Raw genomic sequence first — 27,645 nt, forward strand, 5'->3', positions numbered from 1 at the left:
TTCATGTGAAGTATAAGAACAAGACTTTCACAAGCAATTTTTCTGTGACAAGCCAAAATACTTAGGAATAGGGTGCAACAGTTATTCATAACACTAAATTGCTGTTTCAAACAATATAGCTATCACAATGCCACACAGAAATTCACATGACAAACCCATTTTGCCATACTACAGCAAAGGGCTTGTTTGCCTCAAGTTTCTTTCCAGCTGTGATTATACTATAACCTTCTATACAAATACTCTTGTTTGATAGGTAATCTACTTGAAGCAGCAACACTTTCCCTCTCTCTTACCGATACATACAGACGTGAGAGTGCCATATGCCTACAATGCCAGATATCACTTGCAGCGTCCACTTGTGCTCTGATTGCTGTTATGTTTTCTTGGAATCAGAAAAATATGAAGGCTTTTAGACATATACTTTTGTGTGTGTGTCCATCTCTGTGTGTGTGTGTATGTATATATATATATATATTTCCCAAAACAGAAGGTAGAGAAAGAGGAAAATTAATTTAATTACATTTTCAAAGCTCACCGTTTTATAAACACTTCAAATACCCTGAGCCAAATCCAATCTAAAGTAATTTTATACTTTAGCTCCCCAATGACGTAAATTCTTCTCTTTGAACCATCTTATGTTTTGTATCCCTCAGAGCCTTTAACTTGTGCTCTTTTGCACCTACTTCCCTGTATTTAAAATCAAAAAAAATGCAGAATTGAACGGTTTTTGAAATTAATCCATAAACCTCTTGCACTAGGTATTCTCGGAGAGGAACAGTCTTAACAGTCCAATCAGTAGTTCCACCTGGTGGGTCTTTGCAGGGGCATTTTAGGGTGTATTCTTCCCCTCCCATCTTCTACATCGCACTGCAATTTTGACACTGTAAGACTAGAATTCACTTACCTGTTTTCTTAGGACATTTTGCTCTAAGGATGTTATTAACATGTCCAGATTCCCAGGATTCACAATGTTTCTTGTTCCACAGACACCGTATCCCTGGACGAGCATTTTTACACAGCTCTTCATCTCTGAATGCTTCACAGTTTGGAGGCTTGTACACAAGGATGTCATTCAAAAGAACACTTGAAAAACCTCCAAATATATACATGGACCTATTAGGAAAAAGCAGGTAAATATAACTGTTATTGTAACTGTAGATACATTTTCTTGATTTCTTTAGCTGTCTTGATATACAATACAAAAATAACATGTAATATTATAAAAAAAAAATCTTCAGCTCTCTCTAATAAAGACTCTGTCAGTGGTTCCATTATAAAGGTTGGTAAGTTTTCAATGTATTCCTCCATGGAAGTTTAGACTAACAAAAAAATTGCTCAGAGTGCACTGCGCTATTAGTGTACCAAATGCCTGGAAAGAAGAAAGAAGAGCTGTGGAGGAAACTACTCATTTTTGGAGTCAGAAAATGGAGAACAGAGTGTGAAATAATGGGCTGCAGGAAATGAGAACATTTTTCTTCAAGAAGATTTAAAAGACAGCCAGTAGTAATTGGCAGATGGATATTTCCTCGCTGCTGAACATCAGAGCCAGAAGACAAGACTTGAGACTTTACCCTTCTCATGTAAAATTAAGAACATTCTCAGTTAAAAGACAACAAGAAAGAACCTGTACATCTGTTGTATCATATACTCTTAAAACAGAATTAATCATACAGTTACCAATAGGAGAAATCTTTGGACAGTATCTTGTATTACACTTTTTTGTACATTAAACCCAACTAAAAAAAAAACATTATGTTCAGAAGGAAAAAAAAAAAAAAAGAAAGGGGGGGACTGCATTTTCACCTTGAATCCAATTCATTTAAAGTGACAGCTCTCGAACTATCACACATAGCTTAGATGTCTTAAAACAACACAAATCAGAATGAAAAACTACCAGTTGCTGAATTCATTAATTCCAAGCAATTTTCTCTTAATGAAGGAATCTGTTCATTGATTAATTTCATGTGCTCTGTGTACAGAGTTAGAACTTACTGCTGGTTTTGTTAACGTTTGGTAAACTCTTATTTGTAGTATTACTTATCACCTCCATTATTTCTGACCTATACGAAATCCATACATAGAGGATCTATAAGTTGCCTGCATGTACTCAAATACTGAGTTTATGAGGGTGCTGAATAATGTAGAAGAGGAATGATCAGTAGTACACAGTGTGGCACAGTCACCTGTAGTACTGCAGTACAGGCCATTTGGCAACCAGCAATAGTAAAACTCACACAAAGAAACAGTAGAAGTTTTTTTAAACCTGACTACAGTTTTCTACAACTCTTCCACCAAAAAGGGGACGTTTGTCCTATGATTTTATCTTTGGGGCTTGGAATGAGGGAAACAGAGTTCAGTCACCAAATCCAGGAAACTCCAGATCCACTCCGTTTCTAGATGATGAAGCTTTACCGAGCTCCTCTACTCAGCAAATGACATGAAAGTATGCTACATTTTATAGAGACTGAGCAATATGCTTCATATAGTCTAGATGGTGGCAAGCTTTTTTTCCCCCGCAAGTGGTTAATGATAATCATTGTATCAGTATCTTCAAAATCTTGCTTTTCCAAGAAATTTTAGTTACATGTTTTTTATTTTATGGCTGTAGAAGAACAAGGAATTCTAGCATGCTGCAAAGAAGAAAAGATTTCTCCTGTTACATCTGTGAGGATTATAGTTGGTACTGAATTTCAAACTCCCAGCAGCTCACAATACAGAGGAAACACATCAGTACACTAGAAGGTTCATGTAAAATGCCACTGGACAGATTCCACACCATGTCAAACTCATGATTAGCTGTACTGATTACCTAAGACAAATAAAGTCCCTGATGAGCACGACTTTTCATGTTAATAAATTACATCAGCTGTATATCATTGAACCATACTTCTCATAGGTATAATTTCTGCCACAGTTTTTATCCTTCAGAAAAACAGACAGAAAAATTTAAAATACACTTCATTTACCCATTACTGACAACAGCAGTGTGACCAAATCTGTTGACATCTCGATGCAAATTTGGTTTCGGTAAAATCTTCCATTCATCACAAGCTGAAAGACAAAAGCATATGAAATCATATGCTTATATCATATTATAAAATAATTCCAAAAGTTTTTGGCAAAATTTATCCAAAATGGATTTTATCAGACACTCTTCTGTATATTAAGTATCAACTAACTTTATTGCCCATTTACCCTCCTTTCCCAGAGGGAATGGTGCAGGTAATCCCTGCTGTATCCATTGTAAACCCAGACGATCTATACTTCCTGACCTTCAAATGTTCTTAACATGTTTTCAGTACCTACTGGTCTCAGGAACTCTGAAACAAATATTCTAACATATTTAAAACCATTCTTAATATTAGTTTCTAGCATTTGTTTAGGTTTTTTTAAAATTGTTTTGCAAAATCAGCAGGATTAGACAGAGTTTTTTTCTGTTGTCACTAGGTGACAGCTAAGCTGATTTTTCTATTCCTAATAACCTGCTTTATTCTGCTGTTTAAGTATATTATTTGTTTGGAATTCATAGGGTCCTTCTAAAGTCTTTATTTACAGTGATATACATTTATCAATGTATATGACAGATCAGTGATATACACACTATCAGTCTTTAAACACAATCTATAATGCCATTTCATAATTTTCCGTCCTTCTTTTTATTTCTTTTTAACTAGGCTTTAAACGTTTAGGTAGATCCCCCTTTTAAAGGATTTTCTGGAGACAGGATTAATACACATAAAGATTCTAGATGCTTCCAGAACCTGCAGGATTTGTGCACACTGTAGTCACTAGTTCTAAGTCTAATAGCTACATTTGCATTGCTCAAGACTAAATCAACAAGTAGTCCTTTCAGATGCATTTACTGAGTAGGTGCTCCAAGAACCTGTCAGCAACACTTATCTATCATGGCATTTATCAAGGCCAGAGGACACTCTCAGAAGCGTTCCATTATTATACAGTACTCTGTCTTCACAGCCCGTTTCAACAGCCACAACGGTGACCACTGCCATCAAGTGATCAGTAATATTGCTCTAACATTTCTCCCCCTCAATTCAGCCAAATGATTTCCATTTGTATTTATTTCATTGAGCAACAGTGACAGCAAACTTATTTCTTTTTATAAGTGCTTTAAGATAATCTACCACTCCTCCAGCTGTGCAGCCCATCTCATTATCGTCTTAATTTTGGTATGTTGATTTAAGTACACTACTAATTACTTTCACCAAGTATTTGAGATTAATTTCGTATCAGTATCTTCGCTTCAAATTAACTATTCAAGTATATTTCTTTTAGAACTGCTGCAGGAGCATTTACAAATGTGGTTTTGGTGTGGTTTCATTTTTCTGTCCTGACTGGGATTTTAGCTCTTTGGAGCAATTAGTTCCTTTCTTCATTATTTCCTACTTGAACTTTACTGACTTCAAATATTCAGATTGCACCGTAATGGAAATAGGGAACACGTAGAGATTGAAACTTCAATCTTTAAAAAAAGAGCAAAGAAAGTACTTTTCTACAAAGCAGGCAAAGCATTTATGGAATTTGTCGTCATAACAGGTTTTGGAGACAGGTAGGGTAAACTTTCAGGAAAACTTTCACATCAGACAGAGCATTACAGTTTGCTCATTTAAAAAAAGAAAATCTGCTATACACACAAAGATAAGGATTAAATCAAAGTTGAAAAGGAGAGAAAAGCTGCACAGTCAGAGTTAGTACCACAAAGAAGTTGAAGTGTCCCATAAAGACCAACAGTCAGAAAAAGTCACTGGCATACAGCAGGGCTGTGGGGAGCTCATCTGAAACTTAACTGTTCTCAGGGTCTTAAAGCAATTATTACGCAGGTTGATTTTTACCTAATATTCCTGAATTCATTTACCTGTAAGATTCCAATTTAGTCATATCTAAATAAGGTATACTTACTTAATTTTAAAGTTTGCAATAATTTATATAAGTTACAGATATGATTAAAATCTGTAACCATCAGACCACCTATTTCAACGAAGATTGCTTAAGGTTAAAGCAAAAAAAAAAACAAAAACCCACTCAAAAAAAAAAACCCAACCAAAACCAAACACTTCTCGTCCTTCCCTCCTCAGCTTAAAACAAAAATGGTTATTAGGAAATCCACGAGGGACAAATCGTCCTCCAGGCTGGTGTCGTACCGAGCCTAAGTCACTAACTGCTGGCTATGCTGGTCCTGTTCTCGTTCCCACTGTCAGAACAGTTCATCTCTGGCTCTTCTAACGCAGAAAATGATTCACCGCAGCACTTTGTCCGGTTAGCATCCTGTTAGCATACCGTGCTGAAACAGCTCGGTGCAAGGTCATGCAAGGGTGGACTCGGTACATGAGAGGCGGTAGGACAGCACGGCTACAGGAAAAACTGGAGTAACAAGCCACTAGATTGACTCGGGCTTCCACGAAATCACAGCCTGAGCCCGTAAAGAGAGTCAGAGAGAGACTGTGGCTGTGACAGATAAATCGATTACGTCTTCTCATAAATTGGAAACAGAAACTGGAAGGGCATTATTACCCGAGTAACATAGATGGTCCAAACAGCAATAATTTCAACATTAGATGGTGAACTTAGAATGAATTTAATAGTTTGAAGAAAAAGAAAGGATAGTAAGTTTAATTCACTTATTGGACCAACACATGCCTAAAATCTTGCCTCTTTCTAACTTCTACCTTCTCTCACTATCATTAACATTATAGTATCATAAAATTATGGTATTATTAATACACTTCATCTTGCACAATCACTCTTTTTTTATTTTCTCTACTTAAATAGAATAGTGAAAGTACGTACAAGTCAGAGATTTTGTTCTTGAAACAGTTTCAACAGAAGAGATCACAGTACTAGGGCACCAATTAACTACTTACGATCACAAGCTTCAGACGAAGGTAGGTGTAGTATTAAACATAAAAGTTGCGTATTCCCCATATAACAGCATAACATTGGCATTTGATGCCTCCATAATGTTTAAATTATATAAGAAATTCAGACTAACAGCAATATTATTTATTGGAAATAAGTGATCAACAATAATTAATTCAATTACTATGTCAAGAAAATATTTCCTTTTTAAAAGCTATAAAAAGAAAACATCTTAACGCTACAAGCAACCAGCAAAATCTTGCTGTTATACTGTAAAATCAAGTTCTTGCTGCTGTAAATCATTGCACTTTAACAGAAACAGCATGTTTGGGCTCATATGCCTTTGATGGTAAAGGAAATGATTTTAAAAAAACATACTAAATTTTCATCTGATCTTGGAAAGTGTATTTTGTATTTTTACAAACATACATACAAATATATAGTGTTTCCTGTACTTAGAAATTTATTTAAGAAAAAGTGGGATTTAATGCTGAAGGAAAACCATAAAACCATAATAAAGGCCAGTTTTGAGATAAGAAACCCTTGAGGGCTGGAGATATAATAATTCCTTTCTTGCTGATGGTATTTGTCAAACTGGCAGGTCTTTTCAATAGAGTACAAGAAAAAAAGGGGGAGGGAAGCACGTTACAAATAGCCTTCCCTCTTATCTCCTCCTAGCCTTATTAATGACTACTGAACACTGAATGGAGTACTGTGCAAGAATAATACTTTTGCTCAGCTTTAAATTCCTGATTTGAGTTTCTCTGCACAGATTGCTTAATACAAAATACAGATAGTTAACCAACAAATTTTTTGTGGGTTTTGGTAAATAATCAAGCAGAATTCATCCCTGCCCATCATCTTCAAAGGTCTTTTGAACATTTCAAAGTACCCAAATTTCCAGGCTTACTGTACAGTTGCAAGAAGTGACAAACAGCAAACGCAGTATGAGTTTCAACATTCGTTATCGCTATTTCAGCCTTCTGTGCATTTATTTGTTGTATTAAGGCTAATAAGGATGGTAAGCTCTATGCAGTAAAGAATAAAATACTTTCCTCTGTAAAATGTCATGCGCTCTTAAGGTATTATACAAATAAGAAGTGGAAGACATGGTATTGGTTGTATTTACCGTTGTCTCTGTATGCATCTGGGTATAATATATAGCACATGGAAGCGTATACTGCTTTTAGCACAAACAGTTACTAAGCAGATGAATAAGTGACACTATTCATTCCAACCTGATTAACAGAATTTTTAGTCACTGAAAAGTACAAGGAGAAATGCAGGGTCTTTTCTTCCTATTAGTAAAGGCTTCAGCTTCAAGAACTAGTCCTACCACATTATATCATTATTAAAAAAAGATTCACACTCCTCCCTAGTGTAGATTACATGGTTACCAGAAGTGACTCTGAGACTGAATTTTCCAACCATACAATTATTTACATGATGAAACACACCACAGAAAGGCACCAGATTTGAGGTGATCTAGCTGGTGCTGACAGAGAAAAAAAAAACAGTTGAACTTTGCACAGGGTAGAGCACTCCAGGGTCCACTCTGCAACAGGATAGGCCTCCACACCCTACACTTTGTCCAGCCACATATGTCCTTCTCATCTACATCCTACCGGTAATGTTGCATGACTGGTATCAGAGAAGATGACCAAGGCACTTAATAGAAAAGTTCTCAATGTTGCAACAGTAAGGACAATTTCACAGAGCTTGAACTTAGACAGATCGTAGGCTGTCTATGAGGGACGTAAAGACACAGAAAAGGAGTCCCTGAGAATTCACTGCGGTACAATTAAGGCTCCATTTCTGAGATCACTAAAAATACAACCAGTTACATCAATACAAAAGTACTATAATAGCATATACAGTAGGGCAAGTGGAATCTGCTGTACCAGTATAATATATTCACACATTACTAGAACGTATCCCATGAATCTATCCATGGTTTTATAGAAAAATAAGACCACATTTCTAATCAACATAGTTAAATATTTTAAAGCAAATCTATACTGTAGTATTTTGCTGATGCGACTAAGATAAGATTTACCAAAATGTGACTGAAGGAAAAATAGGGGAAATATAGCATCCTAGCTCTATCCTGTTAGTCCTGCAAGTCTTTTTTATGAGTGACTTTTGCTTTTCAGACATACAGTTGAACATGCCATTAAAAACCTGTTTAGGCGTGGAGAGCAGCATAAAGTTTGCACTTATCACTCACATCTGATTTTGAACAATGTATAACTTAAACATTAGGGCAGAACTGAAGCAGACAAGTTAAATTCATGTCTGAATTAAGTTTCAAAAATTATACAACTCGAGCATCCAACTACCTCTAACTTCTATTCTTTTTACGAAAATCTAAGAGAACCGCACATCTACAAACAGTTTTAAAGATGATTACTCTCCTCTTTCTTCATCTGATTTATTAAATGTATTATGGACATCTCACTTATTTTCAACAACTACAAAGACTATGAGAATGACCCTGAAAATCTTGACAACTCACTCCCAAATCTACAAAACTTTGTAAAAAATATGAGAACATCAGGGAACCCTTTGCAGAAAACACTACGGGAAAACTGATGAAAAACTGTAAGCACTGAATAGAAAAGAAGCTTATTTACACCTCATCTTCATTTTCCTCCCCCACCCTGCAATGCCCAATACCACACAGAACAGAACAGAAGCACCATGACCCCTCAGAACTTCTAGGTGGAACTCTCAAAGCGATAGTCTCACTATTGCCTTTAAAGAACAAAAAGGGTTCGTACTTCCAAAACATGATAAAAGAAAAAAGACTGATTCTATATAGTTTAACAGTAGTTAGAGTAATGATCCAATATGTAGGAGATAAAGGTTCATTTCCTACCCAATAGGATTTAAACCGAGGGAAGTGCCCTAATTGTTCAAGCCAGGCAATGCCTCAGTACTCCAAGTTAATGCTGTTCCACTGCACAGGAAAAACAAAAAATATTCTTAGAAATAGGGAACAAAAGTTGTTAGGACAGTCTCTAAAAAAGGGGCAACCAGTTTTCTGTACTTCCAGGTTCACATTTGTATTTTTGCACTGGCAGGCAGGTTTAGTCACAACCTCTTACTACATTTGGAGCTATGCTTTAAGAAAAGATATATGCAACTACATACTTGGTTTACATTATCAAATTCATTTCTCAGTTTTAAACTATTTAAATAAATTTGAAATGCCAATATATGCATGATTCTGCTCAATCACACTCTCAGTAACACTCGTAGTGCATCCTTACGTACTATGTAGAATCCAATGTCAGATTATGGTTTTATGTTCTCTTTACGTATTTTCAATAACTACTCAGTTAGTTTTACTCTGGTGAAAGAACAAATGTTGGTTCACAAAGTATGGACACTATACTTCTGTCTAGTTCTCTTTTTGGGTTTTTTTTGGTTTTGGTTTTTTTTTTTGTAACCCTGGACAACTAAACACTATCAACAGCTAAAGCACCATGAAAATTAGATACAAATAACTTATTTTCCAATTCATTCCACACTGCATAAATATTTTTCTTTACTCAGATAATAAAAATCTCCTTACTCTCAGGAAAACATAAAGGCGAACATGCTTGAAACAGCACGAATTGAATTTAAACTATAGATCCATAAACATCTACAGCGGAGTCTATATACATAACAGTGACTCCCCAAGCAATATTAAAAAAAACCCACCTAACCCACCTTGAGCTTTACTATTAAATGGAGCAATTAGTGCATTATATTATTATGATTTTGTTCTTCTAATAGTACAGTAATATGGAGGTAATTACTACTACAGACTACACCAAAACTACATTTATGACTTAAGTGCTCAGAAACGCATAAAACTTAATCTATCACAGTCATTGTTTTACATTTTCTTTGTGATAGCACACTGATAATCCATTTGTAACTCCACAAGGAGGGAGAATTGTAAAAATAGATGGGTTTGCACTGAGGGGGGGGAGGGGGGGAATCTTTACAGACATCTAAACTTACTCATTTTGTTGATGACAAAGACTAGAGTTGAAACAATTTATTTTACAAGCAAACAATTTAGGAATAAAAAAAAAATTATTATTACAAAATACAAGCAATATGTTTGATTACAAACAAAATGAAAGTTCATCTCATGAGATAATCTTGAATTTTTTTTCCAAACAGGAAAAAGTTTTTAAGCTTTGTTTGAATACCCTAGAAGAAACTTAATATTTCACATGCAATATTATCTTTCATAAGCAATTGAATTTGCATATTATTTAATCCATAATAATAAATTGAAATCCAGACAGTAACAAGACTTACAAAAGAAACACTACAGAGTATATTATTATCTTAAATGTATGGATTATTGCACTTCTCCCATAGATACAGACAATGCTGAGCTACACCTACCAGTAGGAGAGCACATGCAAGCAGCTGCTGTGTTCCAATGCTTTTCAGGTTTTGGCTTTTATAGAGGTTCCCTTGTAGTCATTCTGTATACGTTCCCAGGGTACCCAGGTACCTTAGCAATTGGCATATGTGAAACAAAGGGACAGAGACTGAATACTTCATACACTGAAACTACAGGAATGGCCTTAGGCACAGAGAAATATATTTCGCCAGGAACTAAAATCCATGCCCTTACTTTTACAAAAAGCATTTTCTTCTTCTTCTATTTTTTATTTTTTTTTAATACTAGCCTTAGTTAGAATCTCTGTTTTAAATTCTGATTCTCTAAGTCCACTTAATCCATTTTTATCTGCAAATTTTGCATCTGAATACTCATAAAATACAATCTAAATTACTTTCCTAAGCTCTGATCGGAATGCAAATGCAAGAGTTTTAAGCACGGTGGGGCTACTGTATTACGGTTTTACAATTAAAAAAAGCAGGGGGGGGAGGTGGCTTATTAATCCCAAACTAATACTTCAAAAATATATCCTAAAGTTGTAGAGTACAGCTTTGAATTTTTTTATTTGCAGTTGGGCTGAAAACAAGTTCTTCAGCATACATGTGCACATTTAAGTATATACATACATAAATATGTATTTAATACACAGATGTATATAAATACATAGCATGGTGGTTGGGGTTTTTTTTAGTAGTCCTTCACAAGGTTGCCCAGGTTGAAAATTGAGCTCTCCTTCAGAAAATTAAAACCCACATGGACGTGGCCTTCCAACCACCCATCTGCACATTTAGAGAGAGAGCAGCTTTCCAGTAATTCTAATGTGATACACAGTATAAATCAGATTTATACAATACATCTATCAGCACTGTAACATTAATTATAGGGCAGCATGAGGAAGAAAGACACATGATGAGTTTTTTAAACGTTCATACCAGATATAAATATTAAGGATAACTGTGAAAAAGCAAAGCTGTAATGCTACACCCCTCTTTTCTTCCCAGGCCTACAGGAAAGAATAGAGCAAGGTAGGATTCTTGCTCCAAATCTGGTTACCAGATATAACCTTGTTCCAAAAAGCTGGTTGTTGGTATAGCCCAAAAGATGGAATGTGACTGAATATTCACAGTGTAACTGCTGGTATTTTTCAGGACACCACCACAGAGTTCTATTTTCTCTGGGACGGCTTTCCATGATTATTGCAATACCAGAAGGCCAATAGCAGCAAGGCAGAATCTGTAACAGCTTTTAGCTCATTTTGATTACACTGGAGCCCATCCAATAGCTGATCCAAGTATGCTATTTTTGCTCAAATTCATGTAAATTTATGTAAAAGCACGTCCTCAAATTTTCCTACCTTGCATCAAATAATCCTTAGTCATGGTCAAGGAATGACATGTCTTCAAGAAGTGGTTTCATTTTGTTTATTAATGTTTAAAACAATTACAAACTACTTTGCATGGAACGCTATTTATTTCACTACTCTTACCCTTTCACAGAATTCAGCAAATTGTTGAGATGTGTACTCACTAAGTTAACTTCTGCAAAAGAATAATACTTTGTTTGGAGCAGGAGTTGGACTAGAACTTTGTGTGGCAGACAGATCACCATGGTTTCTCTCTGAAGTGTATTCTATTGCTTATACAATGTACATAATTAAATTAATCAAGTATTCAGAAAAAACACCCCACCACTCTACCACCATGTAGGCAAAACACACAGTGGTGACCTTGAGGCTAACAGTAACCAACTTGTGTGAGTTTGTTCCTGAAGGAGAAAGAAAAAAAAAAAAAAAAAAAAAAAAAGATTGAACTAATGACAAACTTTGTACCAGGAAGAAAACATCAATACTGATGCATGTCACACTTCTCTCTAGTTCTATTACACGTTTATTTGAACTAATCTCTGCGGGAGCTAAGCGCTTTGTAGAATTTAAAGTCAGTGGTGATTATCTACTTTCCTTCTACCATGTCTCAGTCCCCCAAAGGTATGCAATTTTTATATATTACAAAGCACTGCTAAGAAATTGGGAGAAGTCAGGGTACAGGTCCTAATATATAGTTTCCCAATTACACAGCAAAGACTGAAGAACAAGATAATACCTTATTTTGAAAGATAAATCCCTATTAATTAATTAAGTATACAGCGAGATTTTCAGACAGGCACATTCCAGTTTGTATTAGCTGTCATGATTATATATGATGACTATACACAAACTGTCCTTTGCATATGTAACTCCCCAAATTCCAAAGAGCTGTCAAGGAGCGCAGATTTTCCACAAAGCAATGTATATATTTTTTTGCTATATACACCTATTCAATTTCCTTCTCTAAATGAGAAAACTGCTACAGGTATCTTTCCAAATGCTATAATGGAAGAATTGAATAAAGATTCTAGGTTGAACCCTAACGTTACATCCATAATAGGCAGGATCTCACCAGTTGAGGCCCTTCACCTTTTCACGTACTGAACAGGTAGCTATGGCACTCCAGTGAGCAGTAAATATAGAAAAGCAATAACCAACATGAATTGGAAAACTGCAGGTCAACCACAGCATCCAAGACTGAGCCCAGTGGCAGCCCTGTCCCCGTTGCCAAGGTTCCTCTTTCAGCATGATGTAAGCAATAACAGCGCGGTCAGAAAATACCTCGGCTCTATGAGGATAACCATTTCTGGATCTTTAAGGAGCTGCCAGAGCAACTTGGCAGCAAATCTGGTGGTAAAATATCAGCGGAGGACAAAAACATACCAAAGGTCACGTTTCTAAAGCTCATTTTATGCAGCAGACTTCTCATCACTTACTTCAATAGCAGCAAACATACTTAAATACACCAAACAATATTAAATTATGAAAATTAGGGCATCATAACAGTTTTTACAACATCTACAGATCTCTGAGTCTTCAGCTTTAACAAATATATTCAGATGCAGTAAGCATTTAAAATGACTGAATTGAGCTCTTGGCTCATGACACTTACATTTAACTGTCTAAAACTTATGCATGTAGACTAAGTCCAGTACCTAGAGGGCAATGACTGGTTCCAGAAGAGAAGAAAAAAAAGAGAGCAACTCTGTCCTAAGCTTGGTAAAATTAGTTGCGCTCAGGAGATCCTTATCTCCCTCCATTGACTAGAGGAGGAGTCTGGATTACCAGATTGTATTAGAAACTGACCTTTCAGATAGCTAAACTTAACTGAAATGAATCCCTTCAAATAGTTATTTCACATTAATATGAAAAACAGTAAGCTTTTTCATGGATAATAAAAAGCTGAAGCAATCTATCCGTAAGACTATGTCACATATAAGAGAGATATAATCAAAAGTACTCTGTAGCCCAACTTGAACATAAATAGTATAGGCTCTATCTCCAGGATTCAGCTGGTTTCCAGACAGCACCCATTTTTTACAAGACAGAGCATAACACTCCATCACTTGCAAGGTATCTAGGAAACGTGATACTGATAGCATCATATATTTTTTCTTCCAAGCATTGTTCAAAAACTCATACTACAAAGTAAATAAAATTCTGAAATATACCCATTCTATAATTATTTAATTCTTAGTAAAATAAGTATTTATGGGTTTCTGAAAAAGTATGTCTATCTAATGCGTGCTGTGAGATTGTGTTTTTAATTTGGTGAAATGAATAATACAGAAGATTAAGCCTAAATCAAATAAATCTTCATAGATTTAATTCTTTTTTTAAAGAATAATTACTACATCCGTTTCTTTTGTAATTCATCAGTTTGATTACAATATTTAACACAGTATTCATATTTTCTTGCAAGTCACATTCTCCCTGTGTTATCAACTAGAAACACCAAAATATTGTTCCACCTGAAAACAAAACAAACAAACAAAAAAACCAAACAAAAACCACCAACGAGCATACAACATTTTCATGAAGTAGGATAAAAAACTCCTGGTGCGTGAAAGTCAGAAAGCTACACTTATTTAGATCTTGGGACTCATACTATTGCTTCTCAAGTGCACATTCTACAAATAAATGTAGACCAATAAGTAATATTATCCTCTAAAATGAGGAGGGAGCTCTGTTTCATTAAAAATTAAAGCCAGATGTAAACTGAAGTGCGAACAAAATCAATAGCTCAACACCATCAGAGGCCTACAAGAAGCTACAGAACATGTAATAAAGGGATACAGTCAAAAAAATTCAATCGTTTTGAAAAGGCATTATTCGCACACTCAGTGAAACCGGCAGGAAATAACACATATATGTTCCATGTACTTAATTTACTGATTATTTTCGTATGAAGGCAAACACATTGTGTTGATATCTATACAGAAAGCCATAAAGAGTCATCAGCTAGTCCTACAAAAAGGATCACGTCTCACCCTCTTCTACCACTGCAGGCAGCTGATAAACGCTTGCCAAAAATAGCTCCAGGCGCTATCTGCAGGCTATTCTCAACAGGATCATCCAGGAGTCCGTTCCCCAGACTGCTCTGACACATTTCCCAATTTCTAGCTCCCAGGGCAAGCGGCTGTGCTTTTTGGCCCAAATATGACCTGTGTGTTTATATTTGCAGCCTATGCATAAAATATGGACATGAACATTAGGGAAGGGAAAACTATTTATGGTAAGAACAGCAGTGGCAATAAACAAGACAGGAAACAGATTATGGGCTCATTAAACTCCCTTAGATTTACAGCCTCCACAATCCTATAGGGAGACTTTTCCATAACTGCACAGCTCTAATAGTTGGAACCATTCTCTTACACCCATCTAGTCTTGTCTCAAGACTCTCTTTTACCTTAAACAGGTTTCCTCCAAAGAGTATTCTTATCATATATTTATAAACAACAATCTTTGTCTGCTCTCAACCACTCTCTTGTGGAATTAAACATACCACATCCTTTTACTATCTCCTAAAGGCTCCTCATGCTTCAGTCGACTTAATACCATTTGCTACGCAGGGCCCTGTTTGAGTTTGTCTTTCTTAAATGCCTCTTGCCAAACTTCTACAAAAATATCCAGGGCCTTGAGAACAGCATCGATGCTTCTGTCTTCTTGTCATTAGGACTGCATAGGCCACTTCCACAGCCATATGCCACTCCTGACTCGGACACACAGCCTCTGTCATTTCCTTCAGTTTGTAGGAGAAAATTCTTGTCATTCCCTAAGTGTATGACTTGCACCTTGTTCCATTAAACACTATCTCATGTTGACTGTCATTACCAATCACCTCATTGTCCCTGAACAACAGTTTAGCCTCCTCCCAGCCAGTTGTCAGCAAAGTTTTGTGGGCTTCTTTTGTTACTATTCACTTCTACTTTTGAACTCGGGTAACTGGGAATGAATTCTGTATTTTGACATTTGTACTGCATACTAGCAGGCTTTGGTGCTTCACAAGTAAACCTTTTTTTTAGCACCATCCTCCTAAGACTATCTTTTATCCCATGAAACTAAGCACAAATAGCTTAGCCATTTCCATTGCGCTGTTGTCCATGCAAACACAGTTTACCCTTAACATAGCGATGCAAAAGTCTTCCATAGTCTATTATTGCCCTGATTCATTTAATGTCATCCTATTAGTGTATATGGGGGAATATCTCCCAGAATTTTCCTTCCACCCAGCAAGACTGCTCATACCAGACTGCATGACTCCCCCTGCCTCACCTTTCAGACTGCTGCCTACCTTGGCTTCTCCACTCCATGATTTTCAACTCAGGCCCATTGTGGTGCCTTGATATAAGCACTGAGTGATGCATTTTCCAAACTGCCAAGTCTAAACTTTTTAGGACCCTCTCAAGTGTTACTTATGAGGAAATATTTTGGGTTTGGTTTTAGGGGAGGGAGTTGTGGGGGTTTTGTTTGGTGGTTGTTGTGGGGGTTTTTTTAAGTTCCAGCATCACATTTTATTAGCACTATGTAGATATTCAGTATGAAAAATGAATCAACACTTGGAAGTAATAACCACTAGGGTATCTGTTCAACACACTTTCATAACACCAAAATGCACCAATTCTTGCAATTCATTTAGTAACATGTCTGCTATTCATAAGACAGTTTTAGGTGCTTTTTAATAAATTAATCATTTTAGCTACTATGCTTTGTTCCATAAATCAAAAACTTAAGACTATTATGGAACAAAAGCCTGTTTTTACAATATAAATTACAAATAATTTGAAGGTGTTTGGGATCAAGACTTTAAAGATATTTAAAACTCAAATGAGAAAAATACAATACATACCTATATCATATGCAAGAAAGTCAGCAGAAAAGCACTTTGCACCATTACTCAGGGAAGTATCATTATGAGTGTTTCCACCAAAGATGAGCATAGCTCCATTGATTAGGACAGCTGAATGAAGATACCTTGCAAAGCCACTCTCTTTCAAAATAGTCCTGCAAAATATAAAAAAATAAATTAATACATACTAACATGTGAAAACCTACATATACACATCTAGAAAATTTACAGATTACAACAATATAAAATACAAGGAAAACACTAAAGCTACTACTCAGTAAATACAATGAAATGTATTCTGATTGCTTTTATTATCAATTTTCTCATGTTAAAACAAATATATTTAGCATTCATTTAAAACATCATGCTTTTTTTTCTTTAATTAAAAATCCAGTATGTCAAATAACATATCAGAACTAAATTATGTCATATTTACATTCTTCAGAAGTGAATAATATGGTAAATTTTATTTAAAACTGAATGAAAATCCATTCATATTATTAATTCCTATTCTCATATATTCTTAGCCATGCTGGTTTTTTGCTGAAGAAATGCAATATAGAAATCTAAAGGCTAAAAGAATCTATAGACCATCCTAAGTATTCGAAAAGGAGAAACTTTTTTTTTGTTATTAATTGAACACTCAGACCTGGAAAAGAAGTGGTAGAAGTCATTCTAGTTATGATGAAAAACACTTGCACTGCTTCATAAATATATTCAGGCTGGCAGACTCAAAGATACAGAATTTCAGTACCAAAAAAATAGTCCATGCACATTGAGTCTTTGATCTGTCCTCATTCATTTCAGCCTGTGTCTGTGCAGTTTGCTTTGTGCCAGAGCAATAACAAGGGCCCAACAGTAGCCAAGAGCTATCAATACCACAGTTTTAAAGTGGCAGGTGTGGGGCTAGTAGAGAGAACAGAATACAAACTTGATTTAATCACAGCAAATAAATCTTACCAAGCGAGCGAGTAACCAATTGTGGGATTTGCCAGCTTGAATTAGTTAAGTAGACCAGCTGTAGACATGTATGTGAAGAGCTGATTACATCTCCTGTACAGAATATTATTTACGCTCCCCTAATAACCTTTTGTTTGTCTCAGTAATCTAACAGTTTTCAAGTTTAGACTCTCACTTTCACTTGTGTTACTGCACACTGCTTGTAGCTACAATTCAACCATTTTGTCACTCGTTTCCTGTAATGAACATACGGACTTGACAATCTTTCCTTCTGATTGATTATACTTCTCCTGAATCACGCTGATAATATTTGTTCAATATTTTTACATCGTCATAAGGTTTGGGGGAGAGGGTTTAAAGTACATCACATTGTTTTGATATAATAATATAAATTAATCAATAAACTCGAGATATTTAAATAAGAGATCCTATGTTTTAAAAAGCCAATAGGAAGGCATTAAACTTAAGTTCTCATATTGTCATTTAAACAGATTCCCCCCTACTCCTAGGAAGTAATATCAAAGGAAATAGCAAAGACTAAACAGAAAAGTAAAAAGATTTTTAAAAAATCACATTATTTGCTTAAAATAATGCAATAATTCTTTCAAGCCACCAGCATACCCATCAATGTGCTGCTTGTGATTTTTTAATCCTTTTTTGTGACTTGCACTTTTGTTGTGTATTTCCAATTAATATACTTTGAAAGTAGAACATTACGTAAGTGTGTTTTTCTAACCAGGAATTAGCTTCATAAAGAATACTTATGGTACCTATCCAGAAAAATGTGATATTTGGTTTCAACTCATCAGTCAGCAACATACAAAATTAGGAATGACAAGGAACTAGAACAAGACATTATTTTTAACAGTTATTTTCAACTAGTAATGGAGGAATACTGCTGCTACGAGTTGAAAGAATGATAATATACTAAGAACACGTTGTCCTTATCCATTTGGACTATAGATTTCTTTCTGTCTTTTGCTTTACCAGTTTTCTACAGCTCCTACCTCCTAATTTACATTAATTGCTATACACTAGGCTCTGTCTTGATTATCCTGCCTTGCAGCTGTCTGCAAATAGTTGTCTTGATCACCAAAGGCCTAAAGAGCCATACACTGTTCTGGGGAAAACTAAGGATTCTCTCCTCTCTACAGTGGATATAACAGCAATCTCTGCAGCTTTTCTTTGGGCTACTCATTTTTCTACTTGCCACCCAGCTGCATTGCCCCAGCTCTGGTCCCCACATTTTACAGGTGGATTTTTTGCCTAATTTTTGCATATTGTGTGCTGAGTTTCATCCCTCCTGATAACAGTAACTTTTCCCCAAGATTCAGCAGAAGCAGAAGTGTAATACAGATCAAGTTCGTTAATTTGGCCGTGATTTTCACTATTCATTATCATCAGTGATGAGAGCAATCTTCAGAACTCTCCAACACATATCAACGCCATGCAAATTATCTGAGAGTCTCAGCACACTTTACACGCAATTCATTATTAATGCACATATACGTGTATCTCCAAACATTAGTCCATGTTAACTATACCGATGCCAAGCGTTGCCTACAACAGCATGATATTATAACAGTAATAGAAATACCCAGGAGCCAGCAGGTGCTTCCAGTGTTTCAAGCCATTATCTAAGCCCAGCACCACATTGCCCCCCAATTGCCAACTGCAGCAATATATGCAAGTAATGCAAAGCAATGCCAGTATCACACACGCTGTAATTCTCCATCATGTATTAGAAATAATGTTCACACTAGGAATTAAGATATCGCCCCCTCACATTCCAAGAAACATAAAGCTTATGCCTAATTGATATGAAGAAATGAAAACCCGCATGCCACTGAATAAAACAAGTAATCAGCTTTGTATGCCAAGACTTAGTGAAGCATATGAACCTCAGCCAGATGAGACAGAGAAACAGAGGGGAAGCGAAGGCAAGAGAAAAACAGAGACAGAGAGGACAAGCAAATACAAGTGTGAAAAAAGCCATGTACATGGGCATGAGAAAGCCATCGTGATTCCACCTCTTCCTCACATCCCACCTAGTCAGTTCAGGCTCGATTGCCTCACTGAGTGCTTTGAATACTGATTATGTCACAGATACAGCAAACAAAGACTTTTTTTCCTACATAAGTGTCATTACCCCATCCTCTCAGCCAGTTTTCAGTCCCATAGCACAATTGGTTTCCAGTGTAATACTCATGACACAAATAAGAGTTAAGTTCTCTATGAGATGTAGAAAATGCCACATTAGTATAGATAGAAGTTTTTATATGAATAATGAATAAAAATATTCCAATAATTGTTATTATATTGTTGCACAGACCTTCAAAGGTTACAATATCATTTTGTTCCAAGAATAGAGTATAATAAGAGAAAATTAAAATTCAAGCAATTTAAAAATACATTAAAAGGGACAAAAAATTGTTGTAATAAGGTCTCCAAGTGCCATGAGTTAGTGGCATTCAAAATCAAGAGCCTTAGTGAAATCAAACCCACATTTCCACCATCTGAGAGCAAGTCTTGTGTGCTAAAGTTAAGCCATTAGTGCTCAACAGAAATATTAAATTGCAAGAATAAAATGTTCCATGACAGAGATGATTTGAGATCAAGAACTATAAGGCAAGAAAAAACAGTTAAGGTCACCTTCTGTACATAACATATAAGCAGCATTCATAAGTTACAATAAACTTGAGGGACAAGGAACTAACAAAAAAAGAAACACCAAAAACATTAATAACCAAGGATCTCTATACAATTCCCAGAATTTTCTCTCTTATTTCTGATAGTTTTGTGAAAAATAACCTCCCACAGTTCTTATGTTTCTCTACTTATTTATATAACAGGTACTTGAAGGTGCATCAGCACACCATGTGAAAACAGTACACGTGTACTATTCCTGCATGGTGGTTATGTCTGGATAGGAGAACCTTTTCTTAATTTGTAGAACATGTGCAAAGCTTCCTCTCTGCCATTCCTTTGGTGTGTAGCTCCATTAATCCGCTGGGTAAAGTCTAATCCCTTACCACAATTCTTCCATTTTGTTGCAAAGAATGTACTGTTCTGCAACACGCAAAGGATATGGAGGTGCCTATGTGACTTTCTAGAACCTTACTTTATGCTTATGTTTTCTTTTTCAGTAACAACTAACAGTTTCCTACACTTTAAATCCCACTTACCATGTCCGAGTATTAACTTCATATCTGTAAAGATCATCCACCAATCCATATTTATTGCCAGGTAACGCTTTGTATCCACCATGGACATAAATAGATTTTGTCAGCTCATCATAGACGCTAGTATGGCCATATCCACCTTGCACAATTGCTCCTTTTGTTTCTGGTACAAGCCAAGAATTAGACCCTGGAACAGACATACAGAAGACATAGGTTTAAGGCTTACTATAGCTAACACATAATACGAGGAGTTTTAAGTATATAAAAGCATTTCCACTGTAATTCTAAATATAGGAATAACTAGGGACTCTTTTTAAGAAGTAACTGTATACTAATGTATCAAAATATCTGCAAATGGATTATTAGGCTATTATCTGCTATTCTTAATTAAATCACAAATACATCATTGTTACAGGTGCCAGGCAGTATTTCATACTCTCCCATGTGTTAGTTCAGCGCGCACACACAAAACAAAAAAAAGCCCAAGCCTATTGGAAAATATGAAATGAAGAGTTACAATTAATTCTCTCTGAACTTTAACTCTGTTCCACCAGAGATGGCTGATAAGAATTCAGTGCTCCAGGTACATTACCTGCATTAGGAACACCTGTACTCAGTCATGGGGAAATTGTCTGGAGAAGCCTGGCAGAAACTGAACTGCTGCGAGTTGTGAGGAGTGCGTAACATAAGGTACCTCAAAGTACACATGGATATAGATAGACGTTTTGCTGGTAAACTGTAAAATTATTGAGATGAAATCAGTTTCCAACTACTGTTTCTAGTTATTTAATTGCAAATATACCTACTCAGTTGCTGAAAACTCACAATAGGATAATTTGATAGCAGCTCATTAAACTGGCACTTAAATCCACATTTTACATCACATCATTAATAACTGCAGAGAGACACCAAATAAAACCATTCACAATAGCTGTTATGACTGAAGAATAAAACACAATTGGAAACTATTTTACCATAGCAATAAAAAAAGACAGAGAGGTTAAGTGACTTTTTGTTGCCTGTGGCCCTGAAATTTCCATTTTTTCCCCTCCATCTTCCCAGCTGATGACATAAGCCACAAAAAGAGCAAGCCAGGAGGTATTTCCTGTAGAAGCCAGCCTATTCAAAAGAGCCTATGATGATTAGGCAGCCAGTTTTATGGATGTGAAATGGAAGAAATAATTCACTTACAGCCTCTTAAAGATTATGTCAGAAGAACAGAAAGTGTGGCCAAGGACTTCCAAAACGGAGCAGTCTCCTAATTCTTAACCTAAATTGGCTGCCATTATAAAGTAACTTATCCAAGGCTGGCACACAACACCACACACCTTGCTTCATCTAAAAGTTAGTTTAAAGTCCATTTCAATTTTTATCTGATATTATGTAGGTAGTTTAAGATTACCTCTTTTTCCTCCAGATTCTTCTGCTCAGTGAAAAGACCCATGACTTTCAGTTATTACTGTTGCTATTCTACTTTCATTAAATGGTTTCCAGGTAGTGTCGCTATAAGTCACTTTTTTTTTTTTTTCAGTAATGAGTGCTTATAGCAAGTTTTAAAGCATAGATTAAACTGGAAGACTTGTGCTAATTTTTTGTGCGTATGAACGCTAATATTTGTGTAATACACTATTTATATCTGACACAGTATATTTACATTATTTATATGTAGTGTAATGTAACTAGTATTTTATTCCAATCTCTACCTGGATGTTACCAAGCTATTAAGAACTGCAACTCTGAACACAAACATCAAATTTGTACCAATAATACTGTATTTTACATACATATTACCTTGCTAAAAAATAGATTTACTTGATACAATTCATGTAAAATATAGGTGACGAGTCAACCTGCAGATACATCTTTATCACCAACACCATCCTCATTTTTTCATTTGAATAGTGATCAGTCTAAAGATTGGCATATATGCTTTTAAGGGAAAAATGACTATTTCTCCACATAAATTTACACAATGGTGTTGATCATATGCATAATAGAATATTTTGCATTTATATCTGACTGGTTCAAGTAGCATTTAAAACACTGTCACGGTGAAACTGCATATTGCATAGCTTTACATGACTTGCGCAGAAATGTGAATAGCTGTTCCTCCTTGCGTAACAAAACCCATATGCTATGGATAACTATCTAAATTTGAGAAAAAAGAGCTCCAGCAACATCTTTCTGAAATAAAAGTCAAAAACAGTATTACAGTTTCTCCTTCTATTTCCTATTCTAAAATTTAGTTGAGCTGCCTGAATTTTCAATACTGAAATGTGTATGTGCAGTTTTGATGTATTTCACACTTCTTCAGCATCTTGAATATTGCATCATTCAGAGAGAAAATACACTCCTGTCTTAATGTAAAGACATTACTATGCATATGATTTGCCTTTTTTTAAAAAAAAAAAAAAAACAATTCATTGATATGGATCTTCACCTATCTTTTTTTAAAACAGATGTAATTTTTATTGAAGGTATTTACATAACGTCTCATACTCAAAGAGATCCCACTCTTTCTATCATTAGATCAGATGAAGTACCCGATTGACCAAAACAATCATGCAAAATTCTGCATCCTCAACAGATGAAAAGCCAAATACAGAAAGAGCTCTATGAATAAAGAAACCAGAAATAATAGGAGTTTTTTCACTCCCCAATTTGTATGTCTAATAGCCAGTGTAAAAATAAGATTAAATGAATTTAAAAAAAATCACAACAAAGAAAATTATTCCAGTAATAGGGGCTTCTACTTTTCATTTGTAACTTGACATTTTTCATCAACATCTGGGCTATCTTCCAGACAATTCTACCACATAAAGTTTCTCTTAAAATGCTTAGGCAAGTCACTATGATAACTTCAGATAATTAAATCTGTCAGGTACTAAACGGCTGGACACAGTCACATGTTGCAATATTCTGGCCACCTTTGTCAAACAGAATCACGCGGTTCATGTCCAGCTTTACCACGACCATTTCCAGGAGACTGATCAAGTGAAAGCAAAAAAAAGAAGAAAAGGCATCTACAAAAACATGTAAACAGAAAAACAAATCACAGCTGAGATAGAAGCTAAACTCATTAATTTAATGTACTGAAGCTGGGGATATGACTCCATTCCAAAATTCTGACAAACACAGCAAGTGAAATTGCAGGCCCAGCAGCAAGCATTTTAAACAAAGCTGGTTAGGTATTACCAAAGAACAGCAACCATAGTGCTGACATTACAGATCAGAGGGAGAAGAGACAATTTCTGGACAATTGTACACCTTAATCTCACTTCAGTAATATGCAAAGATTAAGAACAAAGTTTATTTTTAAAAAAAGGATAAATAACAAATGTTGAAATAATGGGAAACTGTTTCACTGGACAATATAAATGTCCCAAACCATTTATATCACATTTACCTAAAAAACAATGATCTACAGAAGGAAGCGTAGGTGTTCTCAGTATCTGGGCTTCAGTAACATCCTTACTATACTGTCACAATGGGAAATTAGTAAATGAGCCGTTAAAATGGAATGGAATTTTGGCACCAAACAAGAAGCAGCAGTGAACGCTGTTGAGAGGTATTGGGAACTTCTTAAGGATCAGAACGGGTGCACTTTATGACACTGTCACAAACTTAAGGTGTAATAATTGGATAAATTTAGACACTATCAATTCACAAAAGCAGCAGAGGAACGTGCTGAATGAACTGGATGATCTTGGCTACTGGAAAAAATGGATCGAAATTCAACAACTTAAAGATACTGTGCACTAGGATTAGCAACATGAACCTCTCTAAAATGGAAGATCATCAGTTGCTAATGACTGAGAAGAATGAGTAGGAGTACTGCTTCATCAGAGAAAGTCTATGAGCCATTAATGACTTTCTCATAGATGCAATACAAATGTCATTTTACTTCATACCAAGTGATGTGTTCCCCATAAAGTAGGATTAAGGTTATTTAGCCAGACCCTGGTGAAATCTCACCTAGAATATCTCACAGGCTTTTCTAACCGTCTATGTTCAACAGAGATTAACTCCTTGGGGAAAAGGTACAGAGATGAAGTATTAGAATGAGAGCAGAATAGATGAGGTTGCCTTAATTAGTCTTGCAAAAGGGAGGATTGGTATCTATAAATATAATTCCAAGAGAATTCCAAGAAGGGAGATGAGCTGCTCAGATTAAATGAATAGTGAATATAAACTGGCTATTGATAAATGTAGGCTATGAATTAGATGCCTAGTCACTAAAATTATAACCAATTTTCCAATGATACTGTGAATAAAACCCAAACTCTTTAAGATTAATCCTCATATATTTTTGAAAGGAATTATAAAATATGATGTTTACATTTAAAAAGCACTGATTTTGATGGCCAAGGTGATAAATTCCAGCCTTTTGTTCACAGGAAGTTTATCACATCCAAAGATGTAACACCATTCCATCATCAAAGAATGCAAAGCAAGTGAAATAAGATTTACAGATCATTTCCTTGTATGAAACTGATTAGGATGGCCAAATCAAGAAAAACTGCAAATTTGAGCAATAATAATTTTACCAATCAAATTGGAATACTTTAAATAACATTTTGATATTAAGTTGTTTCTAAATAAATGTTTGGGGGAAAAAAAAATGCACTAAAAAAATCCAAGGAAAGGTAGATATATTGGCCCGATCCATCCTTATCACAATATAACCTTCAAACAGACTAAGTAAAAAAATGAAAATGTCCAAGAAGCACCTTAGTGTGCCATCTACATTTCATTGCAGTGACCAACTTTAAAATTATTTTGAGCAACCACGAACCTTACATTAATTTACAAAAAAGAGTAAGCACATGTTACATCATAGGGCCATTTCTTTTAACGCTATTTCAAAGAAACGTTTTAAAACAGAAGCAACCTATAACCTACTTTTAAAGTCATAAAAAAATGCAGCCTAAAAACAGTGATATGCTGCTAATCCAAACAAATCTCTGTCTTCTAAAAAAATAAAATAAAATCACAGAAGACGTACTCAGAAGTTTCTTAATATATAAGGAGCTTTTATAAAGCTCAGCTGCAAACAAACCACCATTATTATATTCACCTTGAGACTCACATTGAGATTCTTAGAAGGTTTATGAGGTATTGCTAACCTAAAGGGAAATAAATTTCCCTGGGGAGTAACCCAGAAAAGCTTTACAGTTCAAGTTAGTAAAATCATTCACATAATTCCCACGCCAGGATTTATTGGTTCCTCAAAAGCCGTAAGTCTAGGTATAGCATGAAAGGACAACAGGAAGCTTTTTTGTTCCTGTAACAACCACCACACCTTTGGAGTAGAAATGAATTCCTGTGCTTTTGCATGGTGAAAATCTGCCTGCAAACCATCTCCAATTTTTTCCAGAACTTATTTGACTTTGTTAGAAATTACTTCACTAATCAGACAACATCAGAGAAATTTTCAGACCATACACACATTTGACTCATGTTTTGTTAATAAGAGCTATATACCTGTGTGAAAAGCGAGTGAATCCACAAATAATTAAAACTTCTTCAGAGGTTTCTTGATCCAGACCCCATGGAAATCAGGGTCACAGCAACTAAAGAAGGCTTTAGCACCAGAATGCCACATATCACATTAATCAAAGTTCGTTAACAGGACTAGATCACTAGAGGTTTCAACTCACATGAACCAAAGGGTAACTTGCCTCTTTCTTTCAGTAGGCATCTGGTAAATGCTTGAAAAATAGCCTTCATTAGAACTAAAAGCCATGGCTGATAACATTTAGAAAGAATAAAGCAGTACAATTTGAAATGTTAAGGCAATGTATGTTTTAAAAGCAAGCAGAGAGAGAGAAAATGGGACTCTTAATTTTTCTTTCTGTAATGTCAGAAGCCCTTTTTTATAACAAATTTTCTTTCCAATTCAGGTGGGCTCACAGCAATACTTCTATCACTTCCTATGTCTTTTAATGAGCTGCTAAAGTCTCCAGAAAAGTCTAGTCATTCTTAGTTCAAAGCACCATCTGGAATTTTATGGTTAAAAATGATCCTACAGCTGCAAAACTGTAGAGAAATGCTACGGCTGACATAGAATTCAGGAAAATTTGCCACAAAATTCATTTAACTTTGAGGGGAGGTGAAGGAAAGAGATGCAATGAGGTAAAATGAAACATGAGAATTATCCACAGCAGAAATGGTTCAGTTACAGCATAGAGACCATGTTCTGTGAAGCGCTGCATGCACCAAGGATCCTTCATCACCTGAGTAGACTCACTGAAATCAATGGGTTTCCACCCTATATTGCTACAAGTTTACTTCATATTTGATGCAAGTGAAGCATACTTTCTCTAAAAAATTGAATTTCTCACCAGTATGTGATAAAATGATCATTTCAGAAAGGAGACATAAAAACTTGACAATAATTCTGACCCATAACAGCTGCCAGAGAAATAAGTACTTTCTCTTACTCAAAGCTTATTGCCATGGCATGAAAGGTTTGGATTTTTTTCTTTGTTTGTTTTATATACACTTAGTTACAGTCTGTTTTATTAATCCTCCACAAATATAGCTTTAACATTAAAAAAATATTAAAATAGGAACAAGTTGTACATTTCAACCATAAGGCCAGTAATAAAATCCACCAGACAGAAAATTTTACACTACAAAGTGAATCATGTACTCCTCATCCTTTTCATTTCCCTCTTCATATTCAAACTAACCACAATAATAGGTGAGAATAGTTGTACTTCTACTCCAGACTAAATAAGCAGCATGTGAAGAAGCAAATAATACAAAGTTCCAATAGGCATTACTGTGAAAGAGCACACAAAAAACCAGAACAATATATTCTTGTTCTCAAGAAAAAAAAAAAATATCTCTGGTAATTTAAAAAGAATTTTCAGAAATTAAGTTTTTCAAAAAAACCTGGCCTTTAATAGTTATTGTTAATAATATCGTTGTGAAACATCATTCAAAGACCAGAGTTTTATAGTAGTTTTATGCAGTTCAATCAAATTTTTCAGTGTGGATA

At 35.4% G+C, this 27,645-nt stretch overlaps 1 protein-coding gene across 3 annotated transcripts in view; it reads right to left on the reverse strand.

Annotated features, from left to right (window-relative positions):
• ATRNL1 (attractin like 1) overlaps positions 1–27,645 on the reverse strand; it is a 520,884-nt gene that overhangs the window by 414,829 nt on the left and 78,410 nt on the right. For all 3 annotated transcript variants that reach the window (XM_054832653.1, XM_054832656.1, XM_054832655.1), the window contains 4 exons: positions 20,643–20,826; positions 16,498–16,652; positions 2,967–3,051; positions 905–1,113 (listed from right to left, as the gene is read on the reverse strand). In XM_054832653.1, coding sequence (XP_054688628.1) covers positions 905–1,113; positions 2,967–3,051; positions 16,498–16,652; positions 20,643–20,826 — 633 coding nt within the window. The remainder of the gene's footprint in view (positions 1–904; positions 1,114–2,966; positions 3,052–16,497; positions 16,653–20,642; positions 20,827–27,645) is intronic.

This window comes from Grus americana, chromosome 7, assembly GCF_028858705.1.
Source record: "Grus americana isolate bGruAme1 chromosome 7, bGruAme1.mat, whole genome shotgun sequence".
In the NCBI taxonomy this organism is placed as follows: Eukaryota; Metazoa; Chordata; class Aves; order Gruiformes; family Gruidae; genus Grus; species Grus americana.